The 19,401-nt window shown below is 34.1% G+C and overlaps 1 protein-coding gene across 1 annotated transcript in view; it reads right to left on the reverse strand.

Annotated features, from left to right (window-relative positions):
* The window catches only part of LOC111062828 (inositol-pentakisphosphate 2-kinase), a 216,739-nt gene that overhangs the window by 11,654 nt on the left and 185,684 nt on the right, over window positions 1-19,401 (reverse strand). The window contains exons 4-6 of the mRNA XM_039443125.1: window positions 11,898-12,117; window positions 1,581-1,990; window positions 14-72 (exon numbers count right to left, since the gene is read on the reverse strand). Of these exons, the coding sequence (XP_039299059.1) occupies window positions 14-72; window positions 1,581-1,990; window positions 11,898-12,117 (689 nt within the window). The remainder of the gene's footprint in view (window positions 1-13; window positions 73-1,580; window positions 1,991-11,897; window positions 12,118-19,401) is intronic.

The raw sequence follows: 19,401 nt of genomic DNA on the forward strand, positions 1-19,401 counted from the left end.
AACACTTACTCACCCAGAGAATAGATCCAAAGGACAATATTCACTTATTTTATCAATATTTCCTTCTGAAAGCTGAAACACAACAGTGAAATTTTCTTATATGAACATGAAAATCTAGAATACTACGTGACTGGAAATTTCTTTTAATATAAGCATCAAGGAAAATAATGATGAACATTGAAGTGAAATACGAAGTGTAGGCTATTTCCTTGATGAAAAATATATTAAAAGAGCAATTCTAAATTAATTTAAAAGGAGTAGAATCAATAAATATACAGAGTGGCACAGGGAAACAAGAAATTATTTAATAAAATAATTTCCAAAAAAATCATAAAACAAGTAGAAAATAGTACTAATGAAATAGCATGTAGCCTATTCATTATGCCATCTATTTTCCTACAAAATAATGTCGACTGTATAACTAATAGTTGGCCGTTTTTTGGGCCATTCTGTATCTAGAAAAAGGAAATTTTGCATGAAGAAATTGGTTCTGGACTTCTCTCATGTACCCAAATAATATATTAAAAAATCAGAACTACAATATAAATTGCAAGCACACCCCCTTTTTAATATTGAATGGACTATAAAATTCCACTCCATTCCATTCTATTTCTTATTCAATAAAAAAATCATAGGCCCATGACATTTTAAAAGGGAAATCGAAATAATAATCAGCCAACTTCAACAAAAAACCTTGAATGAAATGCTATTTTTCAGTGGAAATCGCGTAAAATCGCACTAATTTGAAGGTATATTATCAACATTTTCCGGGGGAGAGCCCCCGGACCCACCTTTGGTGGGGGATATTCAATACGCCCACGCCCCCGGTGACCCCCAAAATTTGAGGTTCTTCCTACGTCAATGTTATGATCACCCCCATGATTTTTTTTCTGGATACGCCCCTCTTAGCAACACGTCTTATCACTAGAAGGAATGGAGGAGGTGGAATGACGATTACTGGCAAATAACTACTGCGTGCCACGCAAAAGTCTGGGATCCCAGACTTGAGTGCGCGACGCAGAGGGATCACCCATTGCTGAATTGGCGGGAATCACAGAGAATTGCGCGCGTGAAGTCAGAGAAAACACATCCGTAGCAATAGCTGCAGCAGACTTTTGCGTGATTACGTCATCGCGCATCCCGCATCACTCAGTGACGCTGCGTGGTTCAAAAAAACCTAGGCTTGAGTGAGGATAGACCAATTAGAACTCATGGGAATTATATTATTACTTCCACTAGCCCAGCCCAGACTAGTGAGTAGTGAGTATGAATAGTCTCATTGAAACTTATGGGGACTGTACCGGGCACTTTCACTGACACTGATATGTGGAAATCCATAATTATGCGGCAGTAATTTGAATCTCAATTAGAATTGAAGAATGTTCTAGAAAACAGAATAATATCCTTTAATCGAACATTAACATGGTTACCGCATCAATTATGTGAATAAGCGTCCTAGAAACTGGGAAATTGACTGTTAATAGTTGAACATCAATTGGAAGTATTGAACATTCATCAGCCAGATTGTGATTTGATATAATTGAGTTGGGAATGTTTCTCAATCCTCCACTAATACATACCTTCAGGTACTGAGTAAGGCAATAAGTACATTTTGGTTTAGACCTGTCGACGTCAGGTATCCATCCTTGCTTCGGCTTGATTTCTACACAGAAAATGCTAGATTTCGTTTCGTTTGGTTTTGAGCGTTTGAATGTTCTTCTACCCAAACCGGGCACTGGAATGTCGAAATGTTGCTGCACACTTAGTTGATTTTCGTTGCTGGGTGTCGGCACATCACCAAACACAATCCTATGCACTTTGATCTGATTTGGAGTCCTGAATGTAGGATTATTGAGCAAAGAGTGATCCTGCAAGTCACTTCCAAGTAAGTCGTTCATATTTATCATATTTTCGGACTTGTGAGGTAGTACTGTGTAGTCGGGATAGATGGTCACGTTTCCAAATTTGATCCCCTTGTGTCGGCGATGAGCTGTAACAAACAATTCACCCATACTTACAATCATATCACCAAACCAATGTTGGCATACAGAATATAAAGCTTAGGTTACATATTCTCATAGGCCACTCTGGGTCTCTCAAGGGTCCAAAAAATATATACACTAATATTGACAGTGAACGTAAACAGAACAAAATAACTTACAGCTATAATTATCACGTGGTATTGCAATTCGATGTTCTGTCAAAAGGTAGTGTGGCATGAGTAGCCCGAATGGAATCTGGAAGGTCGTTTCAAGAACGCCGTTAACTTGGGCTGTTCCAGATCGCCGTTGCGTAACTTGACTGACATCTTCGGGCATTGTAGCACGTATCCCATATTAATATGCAAGCTATGAACAGTTCACACTAGAAGATATTTTTTCATTCTTCTTGTATTTTATCACAGTTTGAGCTGTGGTCAAGGGTCATTGTTTAGCCCAGAACGTATGCAATGCCTGAGATACGGAGCGTTGACTACGTTGGAAACCGTAGCATTGACGACGATGCGTAATATGTAGCGTCATAGATGCTACGCCGTTTTCAAATGGACAGATTGAGTAACATTGCAGATCATCCGTCGCTGGAATGAAGTACGGCGGACTGAAGTAATGGAATACATACGGCGGTCTGAAGCGGCTTGCCAGAGCATTACAAACATATTCACTGTCGAAGAGTGTACGGTATACATTTTTTGTGCCTTTCTGTAGTGATAGGAAAAGTCACATAACCTAGATGATAACGCATTTGGAATGTTATTTGTATTTTCTTGATTCCCCTCTCATTATTTTCTCATATTGTAAATGGTTTCTAGTACAGTATAATAATAGTATAGTATCTAGTATTTAGTATATTAAGTTTTCAGTATATTTAGATTCTCATCACATTTTTTTCTCTCTTCACAAATATGAAATAGTTTTTTCCTTATGTCTTTCTCTCGATTTTTAAGTTTTTTTGTAAAGTGCTTATTGTAATTTTTTGATTGGGGAGCAATTTTTGGGTTTTCCCGTGTGCTCCCATATTGTTGTAAATAAATAAATAAATTTGAGATCTAATTATTTATTTATTCATTCGTGGACAGAAATTATAAACAATAGTACAACACAAATATTATAAATTCACTCTTCATTCAGAATTTTTGTACAATTTCTCCATACTGAAAAACAATCCAACCATTAATCTATTCTTTCACACATTTATATGCTGTAGCCTATAAACAAAATTATAGGCTCGCCAAACATATAAATATTCACACTTCATTCAGAAATGTTATGCAACTTCTTCATATTGAAATAAATATTGCCAATTCCACAAATGATTCAATTCATGATACAGTGTGAGTATGAAACATTCATGAATGAAATATAAATTTCATTGGATCATTAATCTCACACTAAATAAATATTGATCATTTGAAATAACTATAAATAATTAAATTGTATATCATACAAATCAATTTAAGGTTCGGTATATAAAAAAATAATTTGTAGAATCGACAATATTAATATTTAATTCATCTCAATAATACATTTTACGGCAGTAAGTACTAAAGTTTATTGAACTTTAAAAGTATCTGGATGAGAATCGTATTATGTATAGCGCTTTTAATATATTTTTAAGGAATATTATTACAGGTGAGTAAAAAAAATGCTGAATCTTGATAAATTGAAGAACTAAGTGAATTGATTTGAATTATTTTGGTCAAAAACTTTTGTTTTTTATCAAACATATTCCTAACGATAATTATTGTTAATTAATTATCAAGTAGGTATTTTTTAATGAAACGAGAACTATATTATACAGAATTGATCAATTATGTTTCTGAATTATTCATAATTATTTTGAATTATTTTCATTGAAACAGTAATTCATCCTTGTCCAGTGGTATGGTACTCTTTCCAAGAAGACTTCAATCTGTTTGGAAGGTTGTTCACTCAACTTATTCGAAAATCTTTCCTCCCTTACTTCAAACTAGTTGTAAGGTCAAACAATTCAAGCAAATTCAATAATGTATGCGAAAGATTGTATCAAACCATTAAATAGCCAATAACTACCTCAATCACTAAAATTGAGCATTCCAAAAAGAGGGTCCACAGAGACAAGTTCTCACAGAGACAAGTAGTGTTTTTGAACGATATTAGTGCCACAGAGAGAAGTTTCATAGGAACAAGTACTTCTATAAATGGCAGTCTCACAGGAACAAGTTCCAACAGAGACAAGCTGAGTCTCACAGAGACAAGTAGAGTCTCACTGGAACAAGTAGAGAAGAAGAGTCTCATTCGAACAAGTAGTGTCACTCGAACAAGTAGGGGGATAGAGTCCCATTCAAACAAGTGAAGTGTCACAGAGACAAGTTCAGTCTCACAGGAACAAGTTGGTGTGGTGTGTTGCCTACACATGAAGATAAAGGCATTCCTTTTGTTCTAATAAATTGGATGTCATCTGTTTTTCAATATATTTTTATCACCTTATGGTGACATGGATAGAATAGAATGACTGTCTTTATTTTTCCTAGAGAGCAAAGTTAGGGCGCAGTCAACCCTCTCTTACACTCAACTCTCTATTAAGTATTTTAACAATACAAAGAAAAATACAAATAATATGATTAAAAACAAACAATAGTTAAGTTATCTACTTATTTAAAATATTAACAAATTTCAAATTATTGAAAAGACAGAGAAAAAATGACATTGAAAATAATACATAACAATGCTGAATAATAGTATTTTTTGATACTTCATCGCTTTTGTAAAAAATCTGGTGTGGCGCACTCACACAACTTTACTTGCCGTTATGAAAATTTATCACCTGATGCTAGTGTTCACGCGCATCTCAAGTCCACTTTTCAAAGATCTGAGCCAGCTGGTGACAGGACAATAACGCTTGAGACACACGATGTCTGCTTTCTCTTCATAGTGAACGATTTATTTATTTATTCATTTATTAGATAGAGCGAACAATACAATAGTCGGAAAAGAAAAAAACAGGCTATTGCCCAAAACTTCTTCAATTTCCTGATTTTGTCACAAATCGTCCAAATATTATGTAGGTTATGTTCACTTCAATTTCAACACCAAATCTTCAATCTGAAACTATGAATCAGAATAAAACAAAGAATTTCAAATTTAGATAGATTGATAATAAAACTTCCGTTAAAACAAAAACCAAACTTCAAATATTCACAAAATATAGAATAAAATCACTTAAATTTTGAGCTCGAAAATATCACTTTCACCATAGCTACAACAGCTGTTGATGATTTAATAGTCAACAGTTGCCAACGGTTTGCAATTGAAATAATCACATTTTCTCAAATTTCGAGCTTATTTCCAATTCTAGGTGAAAATGTTACTGAACATAAATTGTAGAGATTTTCATGCTCAATCTTTTCCACTCGAAATTTGTTGTTTAAATTTTAACTGAAGCCTGACAATTGGGAATCTGAAATCAAACTTTGCATAGATGGGGCGGAGCTCCTGAAATTTTTACAGTTATGGGACTTGTGGTTGTTGATAGAGCTCATCAATTACTATTTTATAGGTATAAATTTGATTAAAATCGTTGGAGCCGTTTTCGAGAAAATCGCGAAAAACCCTGTTTTTGACAACATTTTCTCCATTTTAGCCCCCATCTTGAATTTCATGTGATCGAAATTGTTCGTGTCGGATCCTTATATTGTAAGGACCTCAAGTTCCAAATTTCAAGTCATTCCGTCAATTGGGAGATGAAATATCGTGTACACAGACGCACATACACTCATACACACACACACACACACACACCACACACACACACACACACACACACACACACACACACACACACACACACACACACACACCAATACCCAAAAACCACTTTTTGGACTCAGGGGACCTTGATTAAAATCCAGTAATATTCAGAATAGAATCATTCATCATAAATCAGCTGTCGAGTGGAACATCTCAATGTAACATAGTAAAAAATCAGGTGTCGTGTTGACTATTCATTGCATGCAATTAATAACGGAAAGTAAACATAGTATTTTCTCTGGACCTTTCTCTGCTTTCAACTCGGGCTGACCTGTTGCCAGTGTGTTAAAGGAGATTAGCTTTCGATGTTAGCATATTTTTGATACACTAACCTCAACAGCCATTAGCCGTTTTCACACAGCATCTTGCCGACACGACATACAAACAGGATGTGTTTTATAACTGCGCGAGGTCTACTATTCATAGAACTACTAGTCCAGGATTGAAATGTCATTTTACCAAAATCATCAAATATTTAATAATTCAATACAATGATACATGTACAAATGTAAAGCTGACTAGCACCGAGGTAGAATCAATTTAATCTTAAATAATTTGAAATATATTTAAAGTTGTTAGGCTTCATTTATTCATTGAACACCTATTTTATCATTATGGGTTATCAGAACCTATTAGAGTTATGTAGATAGCCTTTAATGAATAAGTTGAGTTCCATGTAAATGTATTTCTACCAAACTCCAAAATAACTATTCCAATGTGACTTTTAATTGTTCAGGTTAAGGCCAAATTCTGATACTGCAGTAAGATTAACTTATACATAAGTGATATCAATGTAAAAAAAACAGATTATATACTTCTAGATGAATGAAACAATATTGGAAAGATGTTATTCAACGATATTTGAATACACCCCTGACTGTTATTGTATGGGAGTACAACCAGTAATTTATAAGTTTTCAATTCGTCAAAAGAGTGGTCATAGATAAAATAGTGTATTCAACGATTATAATCTTCTATCTATATTTTTTCTTATTATTATTTTCCATCTTCTTCCTTCTTCTTCTTCTTCTGTCTCCTTCTTCTATTATCTTCTTCTTCTTGCTTGTTCTTCTTCTCCTCCTGTCGTCGTCGTCTTCTTGTCGTCTTTTTATTTTTTTTCTTCTTCTTCTTGTTCTAGCTTTGTCCCGCAAGGGCTGATTTGTTTTTGTATTATGGAGTCCCTTTTGTATGGACATATACAACTAGCGCCCAGCGGTCAAATGGGAGTGATACATGGCTCCGATATACACGTACACTGTTCACGTCGTGACCTCATCACTGCCAGTCACATTATTAAATTTTGTCTGTCTCTCACTCTCTCTGGAAGTGATAACGGTATATAAACTTTCCGACAACCATCTGCTTTATAACCATTCCTTCCTATTCCACTCCAAAACTGTTCCATTGATTTATCTCGACTTGTGATGAATTTTGAAATCATGAATACATCGAATTTCCAGCTCTGACAGTATGTTGATAAGGTTGATGACCGGGAATCCCCCGGTTTGTCAAAACCACACCACCCCATCAACTTTTCGATAATTAGCACATACTGACTCTTCCAGGCTGTCACCATGAGTGAGAAAATGAACAGTGTTGATTTGTTTGCTAGGCTGAGTGACGGAGGTTCAAAGTTATTCGTTTTTGAAGCTATAAGTATTTAGATATATATTTATTAATCACCCACATTGTCTTTGTCAAAAAATATCTTTATTAAAACAAAATTCAGAAATGAAAAGTCAAAACATTAGAATGAATGATTGAGACGACGTGTTTGCTAGAACCAATTTGACAGAGATTATTCATTCAAGATGACTGTATCTTAATGAATGATTGTTCATACAATCATGGTTCTAGCCCAATCTTTCAATATCAATAGGAAGTGTTTCACTTGAAGCTTCCTTTGGATACTGTAGTGAATTTGAATTTCACTACTTCCGTCAGGGAACGTAATATCGGCTGCTAGTGAAAGCGAAATGGCATCACTCGTGATGACGTCACGGACGTTCACTTCGTTATGTTCAAACTGTGAGTGCCGAAACACATTCTGACCGCTGGGCGCAAGTTGCGGATTCCCTTTTGTATAAGGTACCAAGAACAAGAATGGCAAGGCTGTTGGGTTCTAGAGACGTCAGTCTGCAGATTGTTGTTATGGAATGCAGAAAGCTTCTTTCACCACCCTTAGACAATAAATGCTATTTCAAAAGATTGAGAAGATAGAGACATGCCGCTTCCAAAATCTATGGATATGGTTTTAGTAGTAGTAGTAATATATATATATATAATATATATATATATATATATATATATATATATTTATATATATATATATGAGTGTCGCATAATATGGGATACACTATTATTCCTCACCCACCATATAGCATATATCAAACTCTCTCACTCCCACTCAACCACATCACTCTCTCACACATACCATTTCCTTCGGGCTCTCTCTCTCTCTCACACATGACAATGAATTGAAACACAGATTTCTGTCATTGACACTAATATCATGCTTTAGTTAGATCAATAATGTTTCAATAGCCATCTAGTTCTAGGTGAACTATTTGTAACACAAAAACTAATAATTAAAACCACCCTAAATACACCTCGATTAGTCCCAACCGATATGGTTTCCAGTAACTTTTAAGACATGACAATAAGACAATAATTGTGGGTTGGAAACGTAATTTTGAATATTTATTATAATAAAATATAAATCCCATTTTCCTGGTGCTCTAAACTCGTTATTTAATAATACGCCTACAGTTCAAGAGCCATCACTGATAAATACGTCACTTAGTTTAAATACAGAAGAACAAAAATCAAAGACCTTATTCCGGGCCACTTTCTCATTCATTCTAAATTCTCGTATATGTGTGTGATGAACGAAATTTGAATTTGGAATCACAACAATTTATGGAAAACATACAGTTTTGAATTACGTGCTTATTCTAGGAAAATTGAAACCCCTTTCTTAGCTGGCGTCTAGAAATAAGAAATATATTGATCAATAAATACAAACAATTTGGATGTAGATTAGGCGATTAGGCCTTGCCTAAAGAATTCAGCTTATAGTCTGTCATACAATAAATGAGCAATTCAATTCATAACATCTTAGTAGTCATCTTATGAATAGTGTAATCATTCATCAAATCAGTCTTATCAAGTCATAATTATCATCACCCAGTACAATTGAATAATTTAAGTCATACATTGGAAAAAAACATAAATTATTTATAAACTCACAGCACTGAATATCACATTTTCAACAATTTGAAAATTAATTTACGGAATGATAAGCATTTTCATTCAGAATTAGATTTACTGCGTATTTTAATTTATTTAGAGGCAAGTTTCTTATGATATAAGATAGTGGCAGATTATTGGACATGGAGTACTATAACTAGGAATAAATTTCAAGCTCTTACTCAATTTGACATTAGGAGTTACAATACTCTAGTAGTCCAGATAACAGTAGACCTCACTGAACATCCTTTGCAATGTGGTAACAAGAATAATCAGCCATCTACTAGAAATGCTATCTACTAAATGTTATCTTTAAAATGTTTGCCAATGGCCCCACTAAGAAATCTGATCAGGCTGGTTGGAGACTTCCAATCAACCATACGATCACATTTCATTACATTATATTACCAGGGCTACCAGACATCGTTTTGCAGTAGTCGTCAATATACTATATCATAATGGAAGAAGTAGAACTTTGATATGAAAGTAATGAACTTACATCGTTACGAATAAAATTTATTGATGTGCTAATCTAAATGTTGCACTACTTCAATCCTGTAAAAATGGATACCGGTATAATACTTATTCTTACTCGATGGAATCCCTAGACCCATTGCGCTTATGATAATTTTAAATGTTACTTTATTAACTCAGTAAGTACATAAAGTTATTGCTCAGTTGAATCAGAGCTACGATTAAAAAGATGATTTGGGAATTATCAAGTGGCACTTTTTGTTTTTCACTGGGATTTTCATTTTGTAACATGTAGAAACGCTTTTAGACCAAGAATCTATTAAAATTTTTATAGGAAAGATTTCATGAGGAAAATGAAGTTTTTCATGGACATTATTCTTCATAACTTGGAACGCCATGAATCTTGGCATCTAAAGCTGCGTTTACACCAAAGCTATTAACAAAATGTTTATAACTTATTCCTTACAGATTCTTATAGATTGAAAGGCACTTGACAAAGTGTGTTCATCATGTGTATGATAAGTTATGTTTAATCCAATAGAATCTATAAGGATTATGTTACACTATTAACAACATTTTGTTAATAACTCTGGTGTTAAAGCAGCTTTACTCTGTGACTACCCAAAGTTAATATTATCAATTTGAATTTACAATTTGAGATCGCAGCTCAGAAAAAGAAGACGATGATTAGCTCATATAATTAAATAATAATTATTTTTCAGGTGGGTATTGGTTGCTATGGAGATATCTGGATGTTTATCAGATAAATTCATAATAATTAATTATTATTCAACATTGTTATTCGAGCTATCACTTCTTTTCGGTAAGAATGGAATGTGGAGAGTGAATAACTGTGATAATTGTGTTTTAATAATGGATTGTGTAGTGAGTAATGTGTAATATTTTTCAACCATGAGAATGAATAAGGTATTTTCTTTATTTTTAATACTCAAAGACCTACCAAAAGTAGGTAACAACAATTGTGGGGACTTTGAACTGGAAAGGATTTTTGTAACATGTATAATAATAATAATGATAATAATAATAATAATATAATAATAATAATAATTGTAACATGTAATATAATTAGAAGAACAATCAGTTGACATTTTTGGAAGTAGAAACTTATTTTTCGATAAAGTGCAAACTCGCAAAAGCATTGGATTGGGTTCCAAAGACTTTATTACATTACATTACAAAGATTACATTAGACTACATTACAGTCTGGAGTCTAGATGTATTTCTACATTACAGACACTCAACTGAACAAAACATCCATATTTCTACCTTTGGCTAGGAATTCGAAATATGCCTATTTCAGACGTATTTTTGGTATAATTTAAAAACCACTCTTTAGCACACGTCCAAGGCATCAACTGACCATTTTTACCAAATTTGAAAAACCGTTTTGGCCATGTGGTTTTTGAGAAGTGGTGATGAATAGGTCAGTGGTAGGCTATTTGGCTTTTATATATTCCATTTCATATTCATATTGATTATTCTTTCAGGTTGAAGGTCTAATATATACTTATTAGATATATTGGAATAGTTATCTTGGAGTTTGGTAGAAATATATTACATTTACATAGAACTCAATATATTTATTCAAGTTATCTTCATAATTCTATCTATCTTCTATCTAATTCTAATAGGTTACCAACCCATCCCTATCTTATATGATAAACCTTTAATCATAATCATATACCTAGATGATTTAAAACAGCAGACATTCAATTTATAAGAAAAAAAATGGAATGCATTCAAGTTCAGATGTAGGCAACATGCCTAACTTCTTCCTACATTCGCTAACTTGTCTCTATGACACTGAACTTGTTCCAGTGAGACTGCTTGTCTGAGTGAGAACTTGCTTCTGTGAGACTGCCATTTATAGAGATACTAGTTTGGATGGAGACTTGTCTCTATGAAACTGCTTGTCTCTGTGGGAACTTGTTTCTGTGAGACTGCCATTTATAGAAGTACTTGTCCCTATGAAACTTGTCTCTGTGACACTAATATCGTTCAAAAACACTACTTGTCTCTATGAAACATCCCCCAAAAAAAGCATCTTATCTATAAGAGAAGATTAATAATTTGATAATTGACTTATCTCGGAATGTGTCAATGTTTGTCATCATCAATCTGATTCTAATAAAATGTGTAATGATGAAACATGAAAATAATAAATATGAATTAGTATGGTGTAAAATGTTCAAATAAATATCAAATTATAACTCTGAAAAGAACTAGAAATTGGGTTGATATAAGTTGACAAAATTTATCACTGAGGCGATAGTTAGAAACATATCTAGTGCTCTAGTGTATGAGTTTCTCCAACTAATTTTGTTGTCATTAACTGTGCATGATTTGAATAAAATTCAGTCCAGTAACCTGGTTGGTAGTGATCTAGTACGTTTTCGAGGCTCTGTATTTGGGATTGATCGATTACAGCTAGTTTTGGAGGCCGAATGTAAGCCCTTCCAATAAGAGGCACCATCACACTGTCACAGAACACAGCTTCCTGCAACGCTCTCTCGAATTCTTCGATGCGTTCACGCTCAGAAAACGTCTTTTCCCGGTCATATTTGTGAAATCGTAGCACCAAGCATTCCTGTCAACAAATAATATCAAATCAAATCATTTTATTCTTAGTAGAACACGTTTTTATACAATAGAATAAAACTATCTTAAAGGCAGTAGGCAATTGAGAACGTGAAGCACATTACAATAATTTTATTTTCTTTGTAATTTATGTAATGCATCCCTTAATTCATTTTATTTTGTAATTTACAGAAAGGGTATGAGTAGATGTTAATTGCAGATTCAAGTATGTTTTTTCTTGAAATAGCTCCATCTCCCCCCTCGCCCATCCTAGGTGCCCCCTCCCACGCTCCTGCCGCACCTCCCCCGCACCCGAAAATAGCTTTTCCTCCCCTCCCCACCATGAAATAGATTTCTAAAAATAGATTTTCCCCACCCACTCCATTGGAGAAGATGAAGGAGAAGAAGAAGGAAAAGGAGAAGAAGATGAAGAAGAGTAAGAAGAAGATGATGATGAAGAAGAAGAAAGAGAGGAAGAAGAAGAAGAAGAAGAAGAAGAAGAAGGAGGAGGAGGAGGAAGAAGAAGAAGAAGAAGAGGAGGAGGAGGAAGAAGAAGAAGAAGAAGAAGAAGACGAGGAAGAATAGAAATTTCCCTCAGAAATTCCCTCTACTGCTTTAACTGAATCTCTACCCTTATATATGAATGGCTCTGAGGGTGGATTATTATAATGTATTGTTTGTTTTAAATATATGCAAATGCTCATAGCCTCATGTTTAGGCACTTGTACTGTGTATGATGCAGCGATATCTGTTGTACAACCTTGTACTGGCTTTAAAATACTTTCAATATCACAGTAAACAACAAAAGGTACTCTCAGATCTCTCTCAACATGCTCAAATTTCATGAATGGTTTGTCATCTGATAGCACAACTCTTACAGTATTATTGGCAACACACATTTTCAAATGCTTCCCAAGCTTTTTTTGTTTTGTCACTCCATACTGATCATCAAAAAGCTGAAGCACCACTTGCATATTGATAAGCTATGTTCATGTTTTGTAATCTTGTAAGAAACCAATTTTTCAAAGTTTTTTATATATACATAGTGACTGTTACCATCACTATTGGAAATCAATAGAATATCTCAATGTTCTTCATCTACAACTTTCAGAGGAACCCAAATATGTTGATTGACTTTTGATTCACTTCCTCAAATTTTTTAACCTCATTTATTGTTGTGGGGAAAGATACACAAGTGAAATCATATGTATGGTTGAGATTATTATAACTTGATACTCGATAAGGGTTCTTATCTACCAGTTTAGATAAAATTGCATATTCGAAGCATCTATTAACAAAATTCTGGACATTGATACATGCTCTTCTATTGTTAATCACTTTAGGAAGTGGCATATAAGTACTACTACCAAGAGAAATATTGTTGATGCATGATCTAAGCCCATCAACAGCAAGGAGATGCCATGCACTTTTTTTCAGTTGCACTTCACTCAACTCAGTATTCAATTTATCGAATCCTAACATTAAAATGTCATCTATATTGCTATCTGCAGATATGGGATGATTTTTTGTTTTAAATGTTATATATTCATCTCTTCATTCAATTGATTTATCATTCTACAATCAACTAGTATGTTAAACTTTACTGCACCTTTCAAAGCCAATGACATCTTCAATCTAGTAGTTATCTTATCTTTTGCATATTGTAGAAAAAGTGTTAAGTCATGATTGACATCATTCTGAATGAAGTCTCATATTCATTAACACCCTCCAAGGAGGCTTGCATTGCAAGCAATGCATCTAAGTTTGGTTCAACTCTTAGCTGTTTTGATTATATAGTTTCTGAATCACAAGTTTTTGGTGTTCCAGCAAATTGTATAAATTGGTGAAGTTAGATCCACAATGAGAGCATGAACCTTCAAAATTTTCATTGCATTCATTTTCATGGTTTTTTCTTATGTCTGATCTTTACAACATTTCTCACAAATAATGTACATAGCATATCTGTTTATTCCATCTGTTGTAAATAATATATAGCTATTGTAAATAATCACGAGATGATCATTCCAATACTCTGTACATTGCGTGTTTTTAAATAAAACAAGTTGAATTGAATCTCTATTCTCTAGTCTTCCAATCCATTTTCATAATATAATAGACAAGTGTGAAAGAGGGTGCAAGAATGAGAGCGTAGATTGTCTAAGAAAGAAGTAAGTTATACTTCCGTCTTTGACTATCTTTTTTTCAATTCAATTCAGTTTATTTCCAAAATAAACATAATACATGAACAAGAAATACAATATACAACATATTTTGGAATCCCCCTACTAGACTATCCATCTGTGTGTAGGGGGGAGTTCCACTTCATACATAATAAGCTTAATCTGCTCATAGAAGTAAATAATAGAGAATACACTTATATTGTAGATGTATTATTAATATTCTAATTATAAAATAGATAATACATTGTGCTGATGCATATTTGAGAATGAGTATGTAGGAATATGTATGTAGGAATAAGTATACTAAACTTAATACATTGATTGATAATAGAATAAATAAAGAGGAAAAAACAATATTTTATTGAAGACCGCAGTGGCAGGGAATCCAGAAATTCTTAGAAGAGAGAATGAAAAAAAATCATAAACCAGAAAGGCAAAACAGTCAAACCTGTTATATCAATGATAAAATAAATACCAATCAATTGTCTGGAAACCTTGAAGTCGTGTTGGTCACCAAGCATAATGAGATTGGAGTAGTTCTTCTGAAGCTTCCCAATCAATCTGGTACAGCCACCTGTCCACCCTCTTCCTAAACACTACCAAACTAAACGCCTATGCTTCCCTAATCACCCCTGGCACATTTCTGTACAAGATATGGGCCAGGTATGAAGGATTTGTCAATTCAGAGCCATGAGTCAGGTGAGGTATCTCAAAGCTGTAATTGGATCTGTGGTGAGTTGAGTAGCTATGGTTAACTGTTTCTCCCAGAAGTTCCGTTTTGTATTTGTTGATGTGAGTCAACAAAGATTTAATAAAAAGCTGTCTAACATTCAGTACGGGAAATTCGATAAACAATTGTATTTTTGGGTATCTAAAGTCTCTCTTTAAAATTGTTTTTATAATTGATCTTTGGGTGACAGCAAGAGGCTCAATGACTGAGGAGGAAGCCCCTCCCCAAGCTAGAATTCCATATAGTATTATCGATTGGACATAGGCAAAGTAAACTACTTTGCACTGATCCACACTCTGAACATTACTAAGCTCTGAAAATGTGTGAAGCAGCTTTCTGAGCCTATTCTTAGCACACTGGACATGTTGTACCCAACTCATCTTGGAATCCAAGACAATGCCCAGGTATTTGTAATGATCAATGTGCTCAATCATACTACAATTATATCCAGCTGACCTGGGATTATTACAAGAATGCATCGTTAGTGTTAGTGAGCCTGGATCAGCTTGATTTCTTGTAACTATTGGCATAAACTTCATTTTTTCTACATTTACTGTAAGGCTATTGTGATCGAACCAGTTCTTTATTTTTGACAAATCAACTAAAGCACTCATGTAGGCCTCCTCCCAAGTGCTCCCAGTAGACACTAGTGCTGTGTCATCAGCAAACAGATACAACTCACCTTCAACTACTAATTTTGACAGATTGTTGATATAGACTAGGAATAGCAGTAGCCCAAGGGTGCTTCCCTGGACTAACCCATACTCGATATTCTCTTTATCACTATTCTCACCATTTATGCATACTGATTGCTGTCGATTATAAAAGTAACTTTTAAACCATCGGAGAGAGATATTTTTTATCCCCAATAATTCAAGTTTTTTTATTGGAATTCTCCTGTCAACTGTATCAAAGGCTTTTGCCAAGTCCAAAAAGGTTATCAGCACTTTTCTTCTTGATTTAATACTACTTGAGATAGCCCTAGACATATTGAAAAGAGTATCAGATGTATTTTTGGACTTTTGAAAACCATACTGTGAGTTGGAGATAAGATTGTAGTTGTTTAAATACTTGGTCAGTTGTATTTTTATACACTTTTCTATTATTTTAGATAATGTTTCTAACAAAGAAATAGGTCTGTAATTGGTGAATATTCCTTCGGGGCCTGATTTATGAATAGGTATTACTCTGGCTGTTTTGAGAGCGCAAGGAAAGTGTCCAACCAGAATGCTTAAATTGACTATATGTAGGATAGGATGTATTAATATGTCAATATTGTTTTTAATCACTCTAGTAGGGATTCCATCACAACCTGGAGCTGATTGCCCTTTCAAACTCTTGACCACCTCCTCCAATTCCTGCCTCGAGACCGCTGGCAGCTGAAATTCAGAGTCTACAGCATGTTCATCATCTCTCACTACTGGTGCATCCTGGGTTATTATAGAATTTTCTAGGTTTGTCCCAACTGTGGCAAAATATTGATTAAATTGGTTGGCAATTTCTTTAGTTTTTTGAGAGTTGATGACCTTACCATGGCGGGAGAATGCACTAACAGGGAATGATTTACTATTATTTATACAACCTGAGATTTTATTTATAACCGACCAAAATTTTCTAGGGTTACCAGTCGCTTCTTCAACTTTATTTTTGTAATAGTTATACTTGGCTCACTTGATTGCTGAATGTAGCATATTTCTATATTGAGTAAACTCATTTCTAAGGAGATAAATGGTTGTCTATGGAGTTTTTTCTGAGTTTATCACGATGTCGGATAGAATTTACCAGTCCAGTAGTTATCCATGGTTTGAGTTGAGTATTTCTGGATGAGACTTTTACTTCATGTGATTTTTCGGCAATTATGTTTTGTACCTATTCAATGAAAATATCTGTTGCATTGTCAACGTTGTTTTGTTCAATGACTCTATTCCAATTGTGACTAGAAAGTGTGTTCCTCACCTTTTTCCAGTCTGTTTTAATAATGACTCTATCTGTATTAGGTGACTTATGAGTTTTTGTTGATAATATATTCAAGCAAATAGCATAGTGATCGGTAACCGAGGACTGCAGGATAACAGAAGATGCATTGAAGAAACGGCAATACAGGTACCGCTGGCCGGCCGTGTAATTTTGTCAATACAGGGCACAAATCCTGCGTCACTCAAAATATCGATATAACGCTCCTCAACAGAGCCAGGGGCAACATTCAACGTGTTGCAATTGAAATCACCTGCCAGAATTCAGACGACTCTGTTCATTGCAATATACGTTTAACGCGTTTACGAATGTAGTTAGATTAGTGCTGGGGCTGCGGTAGACAGCCAGAATTTCGCATGCCGCCCCCGCCCAGGTAAAGGTGAGGGAGAGACAGGTGGCCAGACCGCCCAGTACCAGTTCATTGCAAGTGACTGGAAGTCCTTCATCGTTCATCGATGTAGACCACCAACCCATCGCTCTGGTTCAGACTATTGAATGATCTAAAAGAATGGTAACCTGAAATGTTAATTGGATGGCTGTCGACGTTAAGCCATGCCTCAGTTAATATTATGAAGTTAAACTTATGCCCTAATCCCTGTAATACTGTTGAAAATTCATCAAAGTTACATCTATAACTACGTATGTTCTGATGAATGACCAAGAAGCCCATGCCACTGCCGTTTCCCATAGAATCTATATTACTAAATTTACCATGAAAGTCAAATATATCAGCACACTCTGTGCATCTTATTAGAGATACATCAAGTTCATCAAACGATTCTCTTATCATCCACCTTCTAGTGCCTTATGATCAGCATCCCAACGTGACAGCCGTTACTTATAGTAATTATTATAGTAAAAATTAAACTATCTCATTTCACTACTTTTACATGTTAAAGCAGGAGAGGAAGAAGAGTGTTACTACTATTTTTATGTTTTTCTTTTAGATGACAATAACCCATAGATGGAAAGAAAATTATGTTGAACAAAATAGAGTGAAGGATTGAATAGGTCAGCTGTCTGATAAAATAAAGCCCAAGCCCAGATTGCAAACTTGACTCGGAACCAATTTCAAGGTGCAATGCAAGATGCATTGCACAACAGAGACTAAGTTCAACTATGTTTACCTATTCATAGGTAAACATAGGTAACATAAACATAATTTCAGCTATGTCCTATGTTAAGATAAAACAAATTTACGATGCATAAGTTTAAGACAAGTTTGGTATTATATATGTGTGGCATAAAAAAAAAAAGTATGTATATCAGAAACTAATGGCATTTACAATATTATTCATGGCTATTAATTCATCCATTTGTGGAATTTGAATCTACAATATTGGTGAAACGCAGTAAGCTTAGTAATCTTAATTGAGATGTGGTAGCACCATTGAGGATAGAAAGAGAGAGCTACTCTCTGGGTAGCACCAGTAAGTGCTTACATTGCTATTCATTCATTCATTCACACAATGATCTGATATTTGCATCCTAACTAAGCGTTTTGTAATCAAGTTCAAGTCACCAACTATATAACAGCAGTGTGAGAGCGTTCAACTGCAGGCTACATATATATATATATATATTATATATATATATATAATATATATATATATATATAGTCTGCATATGCTGTATTTGTATTATTGAAGCATAATTGTCTACTAGGTTCAGAATTACTTGAGTAATTCTTCTGTTGGAACGTGGGAAACTATGCATGAGAGATTGACATAAATATTGTATATGTCTGTCATAGATAGTTGGCGCTACATTTCTCAATGATAGTATAGAGGAATATCGACAATAATGCAATTACTATGACCTACAATTGTGTGAGTATTGTTTGAATATTATGAACATTGGAAAATTGAAAGTCCCTTATAAGATCATAATATCGTATATTTTAGTAAATTCAAGTTCGAAAAAAGAAACCTTGTCTAGTTCCGTATCTTCTCCAATCTACGATTCTCAGATTGCCTCTATTTAGTAGTCGTTACAACTAAGTAGAAACAACTCTCTTTATTCAAAAGTAGCTTTTCTATATTATGTACTTATAGTGTAACCTAATAACTGGACGATTCAATACTATTTTGTTATAAAAAATGTCATATAGTTGAAGATGAATAAATGAATAAATGAAATGAATGAATAAATGAATTTATTTCCTCCTCAAATTACAAATTACAAAAGTAGAAATTAAATAGTATCTTGGAAATTATACTGATCACGTATCCAGTTGTGTGATCAGATAATCAAAGTATAATTAACAAGGTAAAAACATTATCAACTTGAATAATAAATAATAAAAATAAGAATAAACTTGTATGAAAAAAATAAAAATAAAAGCTGTGAGTCTAGTCTAGGTGATTAAGATTGCTAAAACAATACTGAAACTACTGCCTGTAGCGCATAA

The sequence above is a fragment of the Nilaparvata lugens genome, chromosome X (assembly GCF_014356525.2).
Source record: "Nilaparvata lugens isolate BPH chromosome X, ASM1435652v1, whole genome shotgun sequence".
In the NCBI taxonomy this organism is placed as follows: Eukaryota; Metazoa; Arthropoda; class Insecta; order Hemiptera; family Delphacidae; genus Nilaparvata; species Nilaparvata lugens.